The 16,530-nt window shown below is 39.7% G+C and overlaps 1 protein-coding gene across 1 annotated transcript; it reads left to right on the forward strand.

The window, feature by feature from the left end:
• The first annotated feature begins 1,880 nt into the window (after nt 1–1,880).
• si:rp71-46j2.7 (uncharacterized) lies at nt 1,881–15,466 on the forward strand. Its single transcript, XM_062393936.1, has 16 exons — nt 1,881–2,277; nt 2,746–2,842; nt 4,467–4,680; nt 5,026–5,168; nt 6,183–6,357; nt 6,503–6,558; nt 7,840–8,030; nt 8,128–8,238; nt 8,355–8,480; nt 9,578–9,676; nt 9,763–9,921; nt 12,339–12,975; nt 14,267–14,330; nt 14,429–14,610; nt 14,697–14,785; nt 14,882–15,466. Exons 1-16 carry the CDS (start codon nt 2,089–2,091, stop codon nt 14,978–14,980), a joined length of 2,631 nt encoding a protein of 876 aa, XP_062249920.1. The 5' UTR covers nt 1,881–2,088; the 3' UTR covers nt 14,981–15,466.
• Nucleotides 15,467–16,530: the final 1,064 nt, after the last annotated feature.

Genomic DNA, 16,530 nt, shown 5'->3' on the forward strand with positions numbered 1-16,530 from the left:
TTCCATTATATTTAATAGGATCCCATATAAAATCTCAATTTGTTGTGTAACTCAAAAGTAAAAATATCCCCCTCTGAATTTCCGTGAAGTACAATAAATTAGACTGAAATGTAAACACTCATGTAAAGTATTTGGCACCTCAAATACTGGAGCCCACGTAAGTTCACCACATGAGTTGTAGTCACATTCCACCCGTGGCAGTTGGCAGATGATAAACAGAGTGAGTTCCCACATGCAGGTCTGGGATCAGTGAAGCTTCCCTTCACCCTGGTGTCAATAAAGACTCCTGTCAGACAAGCTGTTGCGTGACGTCAGCTGCTAGACTGAGTTACATCACAACTCCACCGGGGGGAAAAAACAGACACTAAGATACTATAGACTGATAAACACTTTCATATGACTACTCAAATCATATGCTGTAATAAATCACATATTGAGTGATAATCTATTGCTTATAAATGTTTAATAGGAGAGCATAAATGACACAATACAGTTTTTAATTGTCGCAAAATCCCAGCAGGCCTTCCTTTATTAAACACTTGTAACTCTACCATAGTTAACTATATTATATTTATATGTTTAACTTTATCTTTTACCACAGGGTCTGTGCACATAGTCTGATTCACCATCATATTTACCACCATCTTCTGATTATAAGAGACTAAGAAGAGCAACACTGATGTGGGCCAAACTGGGAACAAACACACATAACTGGGGAAGGAGTCACATGAATTGTCAAACACAGGTTTAACATATGTGGATTGGTTTGATTGACAGGTTTAAAGGGGAAACCTAGCAATGACTGATCATAGACACACTGTGTGCTGTGGTATGACTTTTTTAATTTACTGTGAGAACAACAACTGAATTCTTTTCACTAAAAATGTTCTGTGATGGAGTTGGAATCAGGATTTAGAGAACATAAGCTATGAAACAATAAAAACACACACGTCAACGTTCATGTGAATCTGTACATGAAGGACAATGAAATCAAAGCGGCAGCTGCAGATGGATTACAGTTAATCCACAGACTCTTATTTCTGCAGTGGGAGAATCTGCTGACTCAAAGCTGGTTTCTAATTGGAAGCTTGTGTCCTCAGGCATCAATATCATATCCAATTATTGCTTTGCTTATTAAAAGATTAATCTTGCAGTTTAAATGATACATTCCTAATACATAAATTCCTAATTTCCTCTCTTCCGCAGGGATATTTATTGACAGAGGTCTGCAATTGGCCTCCTTTGCTCTATGGTGAATTCACGCTCGAATGTAAATAATAGGCCTTGTTATATTTAACGGTATATTGTACCTGTGTTTTGATTGATTTGTAAAACTCAAATCAACTTCAGTCATCATATCACTAGGCCTCCAGTTCTGATTTGTTTTTAGTTGAAGAAAAGTGTCAGCGCCACCTTGTGGATTTTAGCTTCCACTGCTTTTATTCAAACAAAACATGACAATAGATTTTTAAGCAAATAAACCAATATTATGAATAATAATAATTAAAAAAAAAAGACTACTTCTACTACTGCTACTACTTCTAATGATAATAATAATGTTAACAATAATAATACTGCTGAAGATGTCATCATGATAAAATCATAGCATCTCGTACTGACGGAGGGTAAACTATTATAAGTCCTTCCTGGACAATGACAAACTTGGTGCATTTTATTCAAGACCTGAAAGTTGCACTTTCTTTACTTGAGATAGATAGATAGATAGATAGATATATAGATAGATAGATAGATAGATAGATAGATAGATAGATAGATAGATAGATAGATAGATAGATAGATAGATGTCAGGTAAAGCTGTAGCCTATAGATGGCATCCTGATACAATCAACAGCAGACACGCGGGACCGCCTCCAGCCAATCACAGCTCTGCTCTTCCACCACTTCAGTAAACTTCAGCTTTTTTCCGCTTTGTGGAAGCAGCGACTCCTTCTCCTTCCTCTCCCCGGTGTTAGAGGAGATGCAGGCGGGTAAACTATGCGCAGCGTAGCCGGGCAGGTAGTGAGAGGAAGAGGAAGAGGACATCTCCTGTAGCTGCAGAGGAAGAGGAAGAGGAAGAAGAAGAAGAAGATGTACATATGGCGCCTGTCCATCGCTGTAACCCTCGGCCTGCTGTGGTACTTCTCCGACTGCGGCCGCTCTCTCACCAACTATGTCCTGTGTTTCCTCGTCTGCTTCTCCTCGCCGTGGCTGCTGGGGACCAGTGGGCGAGAGAGCAGCACCCAAACGGATGAGGACCCCGAGGGGAACCCCCTGCAGGTATGTGACCGGGCCCGAGCGAGGCGCCCACTTGTTTTGGTTCAGTGGCAGGAGTTTGTGTTGGAGTTCTTTGACGAGCTCTGTCGCATGATCTGAAATGTGTCCCGGTTTAATGTGAACATGAGATGCTTGTGTGGATCATTCACCTCCTGGAACATCCTGTCTCGTGTCGATAAGTCAGATTAAATGGACCAATATTGGTAAATGCATTTGTCATGTCCTCGTTAAAGTCAATACATTAATCCCGCTCCTCATTTAGACGCCTGGTTAAACAAACACTTGTGTTGTGAGTTTATTGAAATTAGACAAATACTGAAGATTAAGGTCATACAGACAGAGGTGCTTTGGTTTCTCCTGTGCAGAAGCCTGAAAAACAGGTTTTCTCACCCCACCGTGACCTGAGGTGCAGCACTAACTGAACCCATACGTGACCCTGTTACATGTTATTCATGCTTCCCTGTGTCCCAGGATGGTGTTGATGAAGACTTGTTGGATGGAGGAAGCAGCGTGCAGACCGAGCTGCTGGAGTCCCAGTATGCAAATGTGAAGAGGTCTTTAAGACAAGGTGAGGCGTGTTTCTAACATTCAAACAGATCATGTACTTTTTTTAAGGTGGTGTAAACACATCGTTCCCTGAAGGTTAGAAAGTGAAGAGTGAAGTGAGAAACTTTCTGTCCTTATCCTCGGGGGCTTTTGTTTTTGTCGTCAGCACATTTCACAGTGTTTTCACTCAACACAGTTGAAAAGGACAGTTTTGCATAGACACAGCTGCATTCACAGCTCATGTTACACGAGGAGGGGCTCTGGGGAAAGTAAAAAAAATATGAAAAACAGCCTCGAGAGAGGGGATGTGTGAGGCTACAGTATGAAGTGTTAAACAGGAAACTGGGTCTTCTCTTCTTTCTATGCAAGTTGTCTTTGCTTTGCACTCATTGTTTTGGAGATCAAGATCCATGTCACAACTCTGAATGAAGCTCTTTAAGAGAGATATTTCCCTTCTGTCTGTATTAAGATTTCTTTAAGTGCAAGTCATACCTTTTAAAAACCACAGAAAAGCTGTTGAACTGAGGAAGGTAGAATAATCTTTCATAGAATCGCTGCAGTCTTGGTTAAATTTGCACCTTTCTATGCATTCATATCTGTATGTGTTTTAAAACCTTGTAAACCTTTAAACTATCCATACCATACATGCATGATGTCAATTTTTCAGCCTAATCTCTGCTATAATTCAGACCTAATTTTAATGCAATTAAGGCAATTTATGGTTGAAAAAACATTACTTTGTTTAAACAAACAAATACAGAAGAAATATCCAGGACATGCAGTAAAATGATTAAAAAAAAATCTGCCTCCCTATTCAATTTTTCTTTTTCAAATCGGTTTGTACCATTTTCATTTCATTTCATTTCAATGAAAATAAAATACTGACGGTAAATACTGAAATAGAGCAAATATTCACATATATAAGTGAATATAAGTGTTTAAAAATACATTTCAAGTTAAGTTTTAAGTACACCTCAGTACTTTCATCTGGATTTGCATGATTTCTAAAGAAACTCTTTTAAAACAAACTCCCCCGAGGGACTTATCCTCTCACAAAAAAATTCTCAAGCTCTGAAAACTCTCCTATTCTTATAGTTAATGAATAGCTCCCAGAGGATTTAATGATGTACAAGCCTGACAAATATAGATTCATAGGCGCTCTGATGTCTATGCAAATGTTGGGAAATAAATAAAGTAACAACGTTCCGATATCAATTGAATGTCACTGTATCAGCTTACACATCCATGTATGTGTAAAACCTTTAATCAAGGTTTCATGTATTACAGTTTAACCATATACGTTGCTGTAAATAACTATAATTATAAAGAAAGCATAAATAGAGTCAAGAAAATGTAAACATACTTTTATATAACCATAAACACACATATTTGTTTGCGTTGTCTAAACTGTAAAATACAATTCTTCATATCTCTGTACCTCAGCAAACAAACAATGATATACATGTATCTGTTAAAGGCTCATATCGGCTGATGTTTATCTTTTATTTAATATTTTTATATATTGGGCAAACGATACATTGGTTGGGGATTTTGAGTCTCTCAATTTGACGGTGATCATGCTAACTTGGTGTGAATTTGAATTTCCCTGCTGACTGACTGACTGACACTGTGTCTGCTCTCCTCAGTGTTCGAGTGCGTCTATGCTCAGCTGGTCCTGCCCTGGTACGCCGTTCCGGAGCCCCCCGAGCACCAGCCTCTCCACCAGGTGCTCAGCAGGGAATTCGACTACGTAATCGACCGCATCATTGAGAGAGCAAAGGACTTCGATATCTGCCAGGCGGTGGTGGGATCCATTCGTATTCTGACCCAGCACTTGCACAATGTGAAGCAGTCTGACAGGTGGGACTTTACCCCTACTCTCTTTTTAAATGGCCCTTTGTCATTCCCTGCCGGTGCTGCTTCACTTACTCTTTGCACTCAGTAATGTGCCTGAACTCTATAAAGGCCTCAACATTTTTTTTTATCGTCAATGAATAATTTATCAAACCTTTACTGGATCCTACTTGTCATGATGTCCTAATGGTATTTCCTTTGCTAAATGGTGTTTGAAGAGTAATACGTCATTTTAGATTTAAGATTCACATCAGGTGATAACAGTTGTGAGGTGATAAACAGCTACAATCTTATTTAGTACTTCCACTTCACTTCTTTTTATTTCCTCTTCTGTGTGTTCTCTCCTCTCAGGGAGCTCCTGTTCGGCTCCCCAGCCGATGAGATGGCTGTTCTTCGAGAGCTATCTGACGCTCTTGTGCGCAACCTTTTCTCAAAATCCTTCTGGGGCCAAGAAGTCAACCGCTGTACCTTAAACGAGATTGTGGCCTTAAAGGGTAGGAAAGCATTAAATGATCTCTCTTGCAGGCGCGTAGTCTTACATAAGGCGATAAGCCGCCCATGATACTTACACAAGTGAGAATTGCATGTAATCCTGTATTGTCAGTGGCATTGGATCAGGAATTTGGGGTATATAACAAGAAAGCTCCTTCCGCAGTGATCTGCCAGTTCCCCTTCAGGGTTTCATCTTTTTTTTTTTAGCAACAGATAAAATGCTTTATCTTGTGGGAGCCTAGCCGTGCAGTAGGTTTTAGCAATTATACATGTTGTTCCGTTACTATAAGTGATTTCTTTCAGCTCTAGTTAAAAAATAATCTGCACGTCCACACTGCTTTCCATTTTAATGACCTGAAACAGCTCATATCTGACAACAGTGTTTTGTGCAGAGACTGAGTGTTTGCAGTAAATTTGCATAGTTGGCAACGTTGCACATGGTTTCTCTAATACAGTAAAAGGCCTAATTCTCCTTCAGCCGAAAATTTGGATTTCACATATTAGTCACAGTTATTGAACTTTATAATGTTCGGACATCAAAGACATTGGATCACATAAATTAATATTAGTACTTATTTTAAAATCCATTGAGCCTTTTAAATTCAAAAGAAGAACTACTGCGCTAGATTTAAATTAATAGTTTTACATTTAGGGAAATTTTTACTTACTACAACAAGGAAGTAAAAACTTCCTTCCTGTAGTGGAACCTTTTCAGACCTGGTATAAACGTCTGTCCTGAGGGATCCAATCACAAGTGGTCACATGATCAGTAACTTGTTTAAATCCCTAATCTCGGCCAAGAACGTTTTTAACCTTCACCCTCCATAAAGTCACAACTTGTCAACGTGGTAATTAGTGAGATGAAGCATGAGAATATTTTGAAAACCAAAAAAGTGTTCCCTTTAAAAATGTTACTACAGAATTTCCAGATGATTTTTGACGTTTCAAAAACATGAGTCATGATAATCTAAACAAACAGTGTCAGATTGATTTAGCGCGTTGGCTGTTTACCCCAGGGCTGGGCCTGTTGGTGACATGGCTGTCCGACCCAGACAACCTGAACCAGCTGGTGCTGAGCCAACTCGACAGAGCGACCCCCAAAGGCTCCGTGGAGGATCTGTGTGGGTCAGACCCGGAAGAAGCCTCTCTGGCTTCGCAGGAGAGCAAAGACGAGGGCGAGGCCAGAGAAGTGTGAGTGGCTATAATCTTATTTCTGCAACCCTGCCGACCCGACACAGTCACAGTGAGCCTCGGAGCTGTAATCCTATCGGACGCCTCCTGTGTTAGATGTTGGATCTGATGGGTTTTGTCCGATGGGTGTTTTTTTGTTTTCTAGGGACTCAGAGGGAGCGGAGATTTCAACTGGCACCAGGGTCAAGAGCAAAAGGAAAGGTGGGTTTTTAGTTTCAACACAAAACTTATTCTCCGACACAGTACATATGATTTTAAACAGTTAATTTCCCCCGGAGGATAATGTAGACTATGAAGGCAGATGGATGTAAAGTCATTTGTGGGTGTTTGGAGAATAGACGGCTGTGCTTGTATAACATCTCGCACAATGGTTTGATAAACAGCAATGTGACATGATTTTCTTCACCAGCCTGCATTTCCATGCCTAATTAGTCCCCCGCTCCTTCTGTTTATTGGTCCAGATAGGTAATTACACAAACAGCAAGCTGAATGCCAAATAATTCCTTAGCTGTTTTCAAGCTGTTCTCCTTTCTCTTTGTATTGAAAACAATCCAGCAGTGATGATGACTGAATAAGAGGGATTATGCCGTGATAATGAACCATCTGATATGATAAATGTGCATATTCTCTTTTAGGCCCAGACATAAATTCTGAAAAAAAAACATAATTTGACATTATCAGTAGGAATTATGCATCCCTGCAGTGACATTTATTGATTGTTAGGCCATCACGTAAAGCATTCCACTGAAAGTTTGATTACAAATCATGTTTACAGTTCTTACACGTCCAATTAAGTGTGAATTATATCCAGTGAATAGTTTCCTCGCAGCATAAAGTTTATGCATTTTTGCAGCTGAAGTGTTGATTAGGTCAGGACCAAGGTCGAGGTATAAATTATTCTTATTCTCTCCATGAATAACACTCAGGACACGGGGGGGAGAAAATGTCCCTTCATTACGACAGTGAACACACTAAAGAAAACTGGTACTAAAGATAGTAAAGACAGTAAAATATTAATGAGAAACTGTGGAACTGTCTGTCACAGGGTTTCCATCTAAAACTCATTAATCCAAATTTTAGGCCTTGAAATGTTTTATACGATAAAATAATACATTCTAGATCTTAATAATGTTGATGTTCATTTAATGCTACTTCTGTTGCAATCAAATTTCATATTTCATAGATATGTTTTGGGGCCATACATAGTTTATGTGTCAGTGGAATGACGACTAACAGCCTGGTTAGAATGTATCTCGGTACACTCGACTTGGTTGTGGATACCTATCGTCTCTGCCTGTAGTTTGAGACATAGCACCGAGGGTTATTCTCGACCAGGCTACTTCACCTTTTCTTCAATAATTAGGAAGTGTAAGAAATTCTAGGATTTCCACTGATATCTGTCATACCTGAAGTAGGTCTTAAATGGTAAGGCATAAATATAACTGCAGAAACCCTGTGTGACTTTCACTCTTTAATATTCAGCCAACAAGCTGAAGGAAGGATGGTCAAAGTTCGTGGAGAAGATGAAGTCCAAGAAGGCCAAGAAGAAGAAGATGAAAATGATGGAGCAGGACCTGATGATGAGGATCATAGCGAACCAGGAAAACGGGCCCAACGAGGACGATGCCAGCAGCAGGGAGGGCTCCATTTACAGCCAGCAGGACTCTGACGGGGTGAGGCAGCCGCAGAAAAAACAACACAACACATCAAACTGATGCTGACGACTTGTGAGACATGACATATTGTCGCTTTTTGGCCAAACAACATTAGGAGGACAGCGATCTGGAGAACTACTTGACAACAGTGCAAGAGGACATGATGGAATTCAAGCTGTCGTACGAGATGTGGCGCGTTGGCCGCTGGGCTGTCAGCATCCCTCATGTGAGATATAAATACCACTGACAGTGTGGAATGTCCTGCAGGCCTGTAAAAGCTTGTCCTTGGATGGCTTGTTAATGTTTGAGCTGCAGTTTGAACACGAGTGAACCGCGTTGCAGGTCGACCTGGAGGATGAGGAGCTGACCTTCACCGTTCACCTGGAGGAGAACAACAGCCCGGAGAACCTGCAGTGGGACATCAGGAAGACGTTCATGGATGTGATTTATTTTCGCAACAGATGGCAGGTACAGTAATTGCAAGTACTTGTTTAGTGCTTTTTTATTGTCTGCTTTTAACAGATAGAATTACCTGCGATATTAACTCACTTTATTAGGTACATCTGCTTTAAAATAATGCAAAGCAATACAACAGCACTGTAATAAACATGTATATCTCTGAGGGGATGTTAAATAACACACCTTTCTGTATCATTCAGTCCAGTTCAACAGCATCACAAACTACAACCTCCAAAATTATAATAAAGTTCAACACCTCGCTCAGACAGTTTAATAAAAAAAAATCCACATTATCACCATCATGAACACAGGATGAAGGATTGTTGAATTTGACTGCATCAGTTTAGGATCAAATAATAAAATGGCAGCTGAATGTAGAGTCTGCACACTGTAAACAGATCAAAACTTATCGAAAACGGGATTCATGTCTGCAATATGAAATGAAAAACCACACTCCAACGTCAACTTGTGGCATTTTCTGAAGTGAAATATCAGTAAAATGCTGAATTACACCTTATTATTGCCTTCTTTTTAACCACTGACTTGAATCACTGAATTGATGCCTGTGTTGCAAGCTTGAAAACCAAAATCTCCCAATACACACGGTAGATAATGCCAAACTATTGACATCATTGAAACGGAACAATGCGGCGGTTTCTTCCAAGGAACCAGAGGAGCGGCGTGTTGTGTGAGCCCATGTTTGTTGCAAAGCTTTTCCTGCAGTTTTTCTACTGTTCAAGGTTGTTTCAGAAATGTCAATGTAGAGGACAAGTGTATGTGATTAATATTTATTATATTGACGACATTTACAGAAAAAGACTCCACACGCAGCAAAGAATCTGAACCTGCACACGCAACAATCCAATGGCTCGATTGTTGTGGGGTAAATTCTTTATTCTGAGATGCTGGTTCTATTGTGGCATCTTTTGAGTATCGTGTACATGACCTTTAACAGAGGATTTTCCACAAATGGACTGTGTATTTTGGATTAGTCAGGATTTTCTTCTTTCTATGTATTCAGTGTGAGCCTAAGGGAAGCACTGCTGTGTAAACAAAATACAACTTTTGTTTCACAAGTCTGGGATTCAGCTCTTTGCCCTTCTCAGGACTCGACCAACCTCCCCTCGATCCTGGGACTGGAGGAGTCGGCTGTGAGCGATGAAGCTAAAGAAGAAGCTCGAGTATCAGTGGAGCACTTTCTACAGGTGGGAAAAACACACTATCTTAGATGTGTTGACAGGATAATTGCTTCCAAACGCTTTATGGATCAACTTTTTCTTTTCTTTTCCAGGTGTTGGTCTCAGATAATATGATCGGTCACACGCAACCAGTTTTTCAGTTCCTCTGCCCGCTTGACAAACTGCTGAATGAAGAGGAACACTATGAAGGCGTGTGGGGCCTCCTCAGCGGCTTGGCCTACTTCCTGACTCCAGGGCAAGAGGAGGAAGAGGTAAACTTTCCCATGTCTGCTTTTCTTCATTCTGACATTAACAGATCACTCTAGTGCAGGGGTATTCAACTAACATTTAAAGAGGTCCAGTTAGAGAAAAATTGTTGAAGCAAAGGTCCGGAAGATCATTATGTCTAACTATTTAGTTTGATACCCATTTAAGTTGCCTAGTAGTTGTATCAACATCTCCATGTACTAAATACCTGACCGTCAAATCAAATGAATTCAGTACAATATATATGATCACGTAACATAAAACTGAGCATGTATGATTGCAGATATGTATAATGTTCTCTCATTAACTAAATAAAAGTAGGGCTACATGTTCAAATAAAGGGTTTAACTTCAGAAATATAAAATAAAGGGAGCAAAAGCTATTATTTCAATTTTTCTGTTTCACATCTTGTCTCAAAGAATTTTACAGATAATAAATCTCAACACATCTTAACAATTGAACAGTTTTAGAATAACTTTTTCCCCCTCTTATATCCCAGTCCCCCACTTTCTTCGTCTGTTTCTCTCCTTTCTCCATCTCACTCCTGTTTCTACACTTTCTCCATCTCACTCCTCTGCTTCTCTCCATTTCTCCCTCTCACTCCTTTGTTTCTCTCCCTTTCTCAATCTCACTCCTGTTTGTCTACTTTCTCTGTCTCTCACTGCTTTGTTTCTCTCCTTTTCTCAGTCTCACTCCTGTTTCTCCACTTCTCCCTCTCACTCCTTTGTTTCTCTCCTTTTCTACATCTCACTCCTGTTTGTCTACTTTCTCTGTCTCTCACTGCTTTGTTTCTCTCCCTTTCTCAGTCTCACTCCTGTTTCTCTCCCTTTCTCAGTCTCACTCCTGTTTCTCTCCCTTTCTCAGTCTCACTCCTGTTTCTCTCCCTTTCTCAGTCTCACTCCTGTTTCTCCACTGTAGGGCCGGGTCCGAATGGGACGGCTTCTGGGTCCGGCCTCGGAGAGCGGTCCGCATGTTAGTGGCCCCTGCTCTAGTGTATTTCAACCTAGGACTTTAGCTAAAGCTCTTACCATTTATACGAAAATTGCACTCAACTAGTTAACTGCTGAAATATGGCAGCATTGTTACAAAACCATAAGCAGTCAGATGATCAGACAGGTTTGTAAATAAAATCCTCAGGTCTGCCAAGACATATGTGGAAGTGAAAATGAATGTTCCATCTTTCTGTTAACATTGGTCAAAGTTTGAATTCAAACTTCCTCGTTCAGCTTGAACAGGAACCTCACATATGAAGAACATATTATCCGAGTCAGATGCTTTCACAGCAACAAAAAAATGGCTGAAACATTTAGGCGAGGGGGCGGAGCAGCAGGTGGGGCCAGCATTAGTCCATGTCACCAAAAGCGCTTGAATCTTCGAAGTCTTTACATTATAAGGGAAAGATGTCTGGAGAAAATGTCCGGACATTTGTGTTCTTACAGACAGCCCCTCCAGAAAGGTTCAGGAAAATGTCTGGACATCTGAACGTGTCTGAAAGCAGCTTAAAAATATAAAATTTTCCTCACTTTTGGTTTTATGTCAGAACAAATTGGTCTGGGTTATAAGATTTAACCGGATCCTGTTTTTTAAATCTGTCTGATCCCATCAACACTTGTGTTTCCCTCCTCACTGGAAGTCAGGTGTTGAACCGTGTTCCTTGAGCTCCGCATCACTTACGATTGAGGCGATCAATTGGCCATCACTTATGAATATCAATAAGCGAGGGCAAAAGCTTAATAGAATACGTCCAAGTAGTGAAGTTTAAACTTTTATTCCTAACATTTTAGTTTATGCTCATTGCATGTGTCGGGTTTGTCACTGGTTACAACCTTTTATTAAAAACACATTTAAAACATTCAATCTCATGGGCGACTAAATGCTTATACAGGAGGAGCAGCCATTATCAACAGGAAAGATATTTTGGCAGCAGCAATTTAAGGTGGAAACAGAGACAGTCAAAATGAGCGCATCAAACTTCAGCCTTTCAAACGATAGAGAAAAGCTCGTCCATAAAATTTGGAAGTTTGGTTAAACTGAAACTGCCGATGTGGAGATATCGTTGCTCTTAACCTCTACTATGAGTCAAACTACTAAAACCTTGGATCCTATATTTATCACATGACTACTTGATATTATTACACCTTCACTGCATGATAAATGTTCATATCTCCTCACCCCCTGTGAATAAAACAAGTCTCTCTGCTATAAATGTTGTCTCGAGCTGAAACTGTGATAACTGACACCTCAAATACTCTTTCAGAAACTTCTTTTATATACTTAATATTTCCACACATAATGATTAAACTGAACAATACAATCTGTGCACTCTACCTTTTTAAAAATGTTACACTAAACTGATATGTGGATTGCACCACAGAGGCCAAAGGGTCACTATCAGTCACTAACTATGTTTTTTTCTCGGCAGACCACCAGCCCTCAGACAGAAACCACGAAAGAAATCATAATGCCATCGCCGCTCCCAGAATCCTCATCTCCGCCATCAGAGAACCCTGTTGCCTCTACACAGGGTGAAGCCAATGTTCCCAGTGCTACTCTCCCTTCTATCCTTATCTCAGACTGGGATCCCCCTGCAGAACCACAACAGGAGGCTGAAACACAAACGCCCTCTGCTGTTAACTCAGAGCCCTCGAGTAATGACAACGGTTCCCAGGACAAAACGGGGGACTCTGAAAACCCCCTGACCTTCCACTTTAAAACCATCATCAGAGGACTGTCCCGATCCAGGTCACAGGAGTCTCTGGTCTCAACGAGAATCAGCAGTGAGGACGAGCCGCCTGATTCAGCCTGCTCGCCACACTGCCGCCAGGATCGAAGCTCGCAGGGGGACAGCGCAGAGGGTCCGTCATGGCTCAATTTCAGCGCACGGTCAGCTAAAAGGGACAAAATATGTTTCAGGACTTTAAACGGAGCGAGCAAAGCCAAAGGGAAGGAGCAGGGCACGTTGCCAAGAGGGGAGGAATCGGAGGGTCAGAGGAGCCAAGTCAACTGGGAGCAGCTGGAGGCGACCAAAGCCATGTTTGATCTGCTGAAGGAAATATCTGGTTTGTTTATCTTTTTTTGGGTTCTGTAATCAGCATTTAGAGCTTTGAGAGCATATCTGTTTTATTCCTTTTTTACTCTTTATTCATTTACTGTGTCACTTACTACTTCGCAGTATCACAAGCAAACTAACCTGTGGAAACACGATGATTTAGAGTGATCGTGAATCTGTCTATATTAATCATCATCTGGTATTTCGTAAGGTGAAAGTTTGTTTTGTTTAGATTCTTCTCTGAGTCGGTGCTTGCAGGAGCTTTTGGGGAGCTCAGATAATCCATAATTGAAACCTGGCGGCCAAACAATGGTACATTCAGCTAAATAAAAGTTTAGATAGACTGATAGACAATGAGCAAATATTATTGTAATGATGAGTCTTTTTAATTTAGTTAATTATAAGGTTTGGATTTGTACTTTGGATCTTGTTTGAACTGTGCTAGAATTTAGAAACAACACTGTCGACAAACACCGATAAGCGTTCACGATGGTGAATTAACATCAGGAGGCTTCAAATATGTAAATCCAAGCAGCTGCAGTAAGATTTAGGGAATTAAATCATTGCCAGTCACTCAAAAGAATTTACAAATCAAGTAAATTATACGTAGACAGGGATTTAAGTTCTTTGTCATTCTGTCAGATTCCAGCGAGGCGCTGTATGAGATCAGTGAGAATCTGAAGGCGGAGAGGATAAACTAACCAGACTCCTGAATCTAAAAAAAGAGACGAGTAAAAATTAGGGGATGGAATAATGATAGCTTTTTTAAATATTCAGCTTCATGATAAAAAAAGTTGTCTGTGTTTTGAAGTTATTTCAGCGATAAAGACATTTTAGTTTTTTTTTTTTATTCATTTTATTATTAAATTTAAGTCCACATTCATGGACTCCAAAGCAATACTTAAGACTTAAGAGTAAGAAGGCAATCTCATCTGGTTTTATAGACTTATGGTACATTATTTGAATATGAATTTGTTCTGTTTTGTGTGTACATACTGTCACTGTAAACATAGTTGTGTTGGTTCGTGCAATCACTATGTCGCAGGGGCAATTATTTCACATATGCTCTTCCAAGCGGAGTTCAAGGAAGTATAAAGAGAATAACAACTCTTCTGTGGTGTCTGCAGCAGACTGAGTGCACGTCAGCAATGCAGCAAAACATAGGCCTGTGGTTGAGCTAATGCAAACTCTCGTCCTCTGCCCTGACAAGTCCGCTCCGCGCTGGAGGTTTCAGTTCTCTTTCAAGTTCCAAAGTGAATTCAAATTGATTTATTTCTCTAATACCTCTTGTGTCTTTACAGGAAACTCCATCCTCATAAACATATTTGATGCTATTCTGAAACCTGTCATGCCCATCCTGAAAAAGTGAGTCCATTGCAAAACACCTTTCCACACTTGACACGTTTGTGTGTTTATGAGCGTGACTTACGATTCAGAGGTGTATGTTTTTTTTTCCCCCTCAGGAAAGTGAACTCCTTCTTAAACAAGATGAACCCAACCGAGGAGCAGATGGCCGCTTACATCGACGCACTGCGAGACAAACAGTGGCCTGATTCTCAACCTGCAGCGCCTCCTCCCCCCCGTCGCACGGAGGAGGAGAAAACCAAGAGCAGGGAGCGAGCTAGTGACCTCATCAATGCCAAATGTAGGGCGACACTTCACAGCTCGTTAAAAAGTCAATATCCTGTTATCGTTCATTTGATATTAAATGTTTGTGTCTCGTCTCTGTAGATTCAAACTATCTCATTCTGAAGAAAACGGACATGGAGTCCGTCTTTAATATTTTCCAGGACAGGGAAGAAAACAAAAAACTGGTCTACGTGAGTACTGATTGTATATCATTTTAACTTTGTATTTGATATAAGAATATTTCTTTAATTTTTTGTTTTGTCACCCTCTCTCTTTTTTTTAAACAGATGCTTTTATCATTCCTCTTCAGGGAATTTTTCCCCAGTGAACTTTCCCTTAATGTGAGCGCCGCTGCCTTACTGAAAGTGACCAACGCTATCAACTGATCAGTGGATCGTACATAACATTTTAATGGTACTTTTAAGGCATTTTTATAATCGCAAATAATTTATTAAATATTTTAACATGACATAAAATATTGGAGACTTTTTTTTCTGAACTTTACCTCAAAGATACTGTGAATTTTTGTTCTATTTTTTTTATTTTTGTATCCCAATTTTGCATATTGAACTTTAGGTGTAAAACTCAGGAGAAATCAAAGTACATTTCACATTAAGTTTGAATTTCACCCCCTCACGTTTTATTGACAAAGAATTTGAGTGTTTCTAACATATTTTGTCACTTTGAGCACGGCTTTATGGTGAGTGTTTGTATACTGGATGATTTGACCTAAAGTTGTTTTAAAAATAGAAAATCTTATCATTGCAGTTCACATAAATCTTTCAAAACATGGATGGTATAACTATCAAGTGAAGTAATGTTTATGTAAAAAACTTGAATGTATTCCAAATAAAATATTTGAATAAATTCAACCTTTTTGGTTTGATTTTTGGCTTTGTGGGCTTTTATTTGAGGGTTAAGACCATGTGCAGGATTTGTTTTAATAAATACATAACTATACTTTGAGATTAGATCATTAGATCACTAGATTAAAAAGCTTATGTATCGTGCAGCCACATTCATATTTACCTCCACAAAGGAGGTTTTGTTTTTAACCCCTGTCCCTTTTTTTGTTTGTTTTAATTACACAAAACCTACTTGATCAATTTCCATATAAAACTTGGCAGAACGATGTGGTATGGTTCAGGGAAGAATGCATTCAATTTGGGTGCAGAGCCAAGTCTTTTTTTCTTTACTATCTTTCATGTAGTGAGATGTTATTCAACATTGTCAATGGTTTTTCAAGACAGTATACCGGACGTATGTAAGGGACTAATATCTATGAGTGCGGGCCCTGGTAAAGCTTGATTGAATTTGCTCTTGGTTCCCACTGGAATAAACTGGAGAAAACAAACATTTGTCAGTCCTGAACCATGTCCAACAAATGTTTGTGCTGCTTGTCAAAATTATGTTTTCAGATTAAGTGTGAGCAATTTAACATATTTTTATCACCAAAAAAAAAGATTTCAGTCAAAAGCTCTGTCCATGCTTCTATGACCTTTTAATAGAATTTCTGTCCCTAATGCCCATTTCATTATGTAACAGAATGAATTACAGGATTATTCTGGTCTAGGTCACAGGAGGGGGATTATCTCGCAGCACAAGAACATTAATTCATTTTTTCTGCACCACTAGGAGCCAGGTGACACTGAGGCAGACACTTAAAGTAATAGAACAAAACTGTCCAATGTTATTTGATCACATTGTCAGTCTGAAGTGATGACCCATAAATATACAAATACAATAAAGTCAAGAAGACTATTATAGTGTAACATGCTGCCCAGTTGCTACTCCAAGTTCCTGTGTATTGTTTTCTTCAACCTCAGTGTGCAAATGACCAAAGACGTGTCATGTCATCATACCTTTTTCATGAAATGTTGTCTTGTGTGAAATCAGAAAGCTCCAGCTCCTTTTTGAGTAATAATTTAATTCAAAT

The sequence above is a fragment of the Platichthys flesus genome, chromosome 8 (assembly GCF_949316205.1).
Source record: "Platichthys flesus chromosome 8, fPlaFle2.1, whole genome shotgun sequence".
Lineage (NCBI taxonomy): Eukaryota > Metazoa > Chordata > Actinopteri > Pleuronectiformes > Pleuronectidae > Platichthys > Platichthys flesus.